General features: G+C 53.2%; 1 protein-coding gene across 1 annotated transcript; it reads left to right on the plus strand.

The window, feature by feature from the left end:
• The first annotated feature begins 147 nt into the window (after window positions 1–147).
• LOC106330926 lies at window positions 148–1,023 on the plus strand. Its single transcript, XM_013769316.1, has one exon. It carries the CDS (start codon window positions 148–150, stop codon window positions 1,021–1,023), a length of 876 nt encoding a protein of 291 aa, XP_013624770.1.
• Window positions 1,024–3,050: the final 2,027 nt, after the last annotated feature.

The raw sequence follows: 3,050 nt of genomic DNA on the forward strand, positions 1-3,050 counted from the left end.
AATTTCTTCCAAGCGTTTTTCCAAGTGTTTCCAAAGGGCTTTCAAAAAAAAAAAAAACGCGCACCACTCGTACGGAACTCCTAGTTTACTCAGTGAACAATAGAATTTGAGTAGAACCGTGGCTAATACCCCTCGCTTGTCAACAGGATGCCTCCCAAGAACGTCAGAGTTGCAAGGCCAGTTGCGGCCGTCCAGAGAGCGACACGACGGGTCACTAGGTCTGCGTCTCAGGCCTCCAGCGAGGCAGAAAGCCGCAGAGAGGCCGCACCCGAGAATGGGAACCCAGTGGAAATGCCGAACGCGGTGAACGCAACGCTCCTGGCGGAACTACAAAGGTACCGTGACGCCTATGGGGTTCAATTGCCCAATGGTGAAGCCGCATCAGGGGCGGGGGACAACCCCATACCACCTGGGGTGGGTCAGAATCCGCCACCACCGCCACCACCCCCGGCAGCGCCTGCAGTGGTGCACGCCCCAGGCCCCAACTATTGGGACATGCTGAGACATATGAAGAGTATGCAGACGGAGTTTTTCAATGGAAAGGCCGATGCAATTGTCGCGGATAACTGGAGATGTCAACTTGAGAGGAACTTCGCTTCTGTAAGGTGCCCACCGAAGTTCCGTAGGGATCTGGCTGCCCACTATCTTAAGGACGACGCGCTAGTGTGGTGGGACGAAGTGGTCGAAAGGGCACACGGGATACGACTGACCTGGGATGACTTCCTGGAAGCATTCAATGGGAAGTATTTTCCTTTGGAAGCTATGGACGCAAAGGAAAGCAAGTTTCAGGACATCCGTCAGGGGACAAGGAACGTGAGAGACTACGGAGACGAGTTCAACCGACTTCGGAGATTTGCGGGCCACTACATGAGTGATCATGACTTAATCCGCTGGTTCCTCAAAGGAATGAGGGTAGAACTGAGGAACAGCTGCAACGTGCGGGACTACCGTGATGTCCATGAACTGATCGAGAAAGCCGCAGAACAAGAATCGGGGCTTGAGGAGGAGCGGAGGCAGAACTAGACCTCCCAGAACCGGGGTGCCAAACGGCCCCGGGATGCACTGCCCACAGCCGAGCCTGCCCCGGCAAGGCCCCCATGCGAAAGGTGTGAACGGTACCATGTAGGGGCGTGCAGGGCGGGAGCATGGTACAACTGCGGCGAACGTGGCCATATGGCGAGGGAATGCCCGAAGGAGAAACGAGGCCATCGCAGACGCTGTTACTGCTGCGGTCAGGAGGGACATCTAAACTGTGGTGAGTACGGCCATATGTCGAGGGAGTGTTCAAAGGAGAGGCAAGTCCATCGCAGACGCTGTTACCGCTGTGGCCAGGAGGGACACCTGTCATGGGACTGTCCATTGCGACAAGGAGAGAATCCGGGAGGGGCGCAACCCCAACAGCAGGGAGGACAAGCCGCAAGGCCAAGAGCGTACGCAGTCGAGGGTCGTGAAGGAGCCGAACCAATCGTGGGGTCTGTCGCGGTCGGAGGAGTGACAGCATTCACTCTCTTCGACACTGGGGAAACTCACAGTTTTGTAAGCCCTAAACTTACACGTGAGTGGAACTTTAAGGGGAGCTTCAACACCATGGTGACGGGAGTCGAGACTGCAGGGACAGAGAAAATGGCCACGAGGGGAAGATATGAGGATGTACCAGTGATCCTCGCAGGAGTGAACTTACCCGGAGACTTGCTGGAACTAGAACTGGGGCGTTACGAGGTGATATTGGGAATGAATTGGCTAGCACAACACGGAGCTTTAGTCGAGTGTGCTAAGGCATGCGTTAGGATTCCGCTTGATGGGAGGCAAATCGTGTACAGAGGAATGAGAACTAGAACCGGGATATCCGTGGTATCGATGGCCCATGCCGAAGAAGCAATCCGGAAAGGAGGAGAAGCCTTCCTAGCTACTATAGAAATGGTGGGGGAGACCGAAGCGCCATATCTGAGAAGTATTCCTGTAGCGGCAGAGTATGCAGATGTGTTCGAACCACTACGCGGGCCCCCACCTTATCGGAATAATGCCTTCACGATTGAGCTAGAACCCGGAACCGCCCCGGTCTCCAGGGCCCCTTACCGATTAACATCGGTAGAGATGGCCGAACTTAAGAAACAACTGGAAGAACTAGTGGACAAAGGATTTATACGCCCGAGTAGCTCGCCCTGGGGGCGCCCGTGCTCTTTGTCAAGAAAAGGATGGGAGCCTTCGACTGTGCATCGACTACCGGGGATTAAATAAGGTGACCGTTAAAAATAAGTACCCCCTACCCCGTATAGACGAACTCATGGATCAGCTGGAGGGGGCCACATGGTTTTCAAAGATCGACCTTGCTTCGGGTTATCACCAAATTCATATTCACGAAGGGGATATTAGGAAGACGACTTTCCGTACGGACACTACGAATTCGTAGTAATGCCCTTTGGGCTGACAAATGCGCCGACAGCTTTCATGGGACTAATGAATGAGATTTTCAGAGATTATCTGGATCAATGCGTGATTATCTTCATCCACGATATCTTAATTTATTCCAAGAGCCGGGAGGACCACAGACGCCATTTGAGTATAGTGCTGGACAAGTTAAGGGAGCATAGGTTATATGCTAAGCTTAGCAAGTGTAGTTTCTGGCAACGTAAGATCGGGTTCCTAGGGCATGTGATTTTCTGAGGCAGGGATAGTGGTGGATCCCGGGAAGATCACCGCAATCACAAAATGGCCAACACCAAGTAACACTACCAAAGTTTGAAGTTTCCTCGGATTGGCAGGATACTACCGTAAGTTCGTTTTATGGTTCGCCACAACAGCCAGACCACTCACCCGCCTTACGGGTAAGGAGGTTAGGTTCGAATGGACAAAGGCTTGCCAGGAGGGATTCAAACAACTAAAAGAGATGCTGACTAGAGCCCCAGTACTAGTTCTACCTAAACCAGGGGTGCCATTTGTGGTCTACACCGACGCCTCCGGGGTTGGAGTGGGATGCGTACTAATGCAGAAGGGAAGGGTGATCGCCTACGCGTCCATACAGCTGCGGGAACACGAGACTAACTACCCAA

The sequence above is a fragment of the Brassica oleracea genome, chromosome C1, assembly GCF_000695525.1.
Source record: "Brassica oleracea var. oleracea cultivar TO1000 chromosome C1, BOL, whole genome shotgun sequence".
NCBI lineage: Eukaryota > Viridiplantae > Streptophyta > Magnoliopsida > Brassicales > Brassicaceae > Brassica > Brassica oleracea.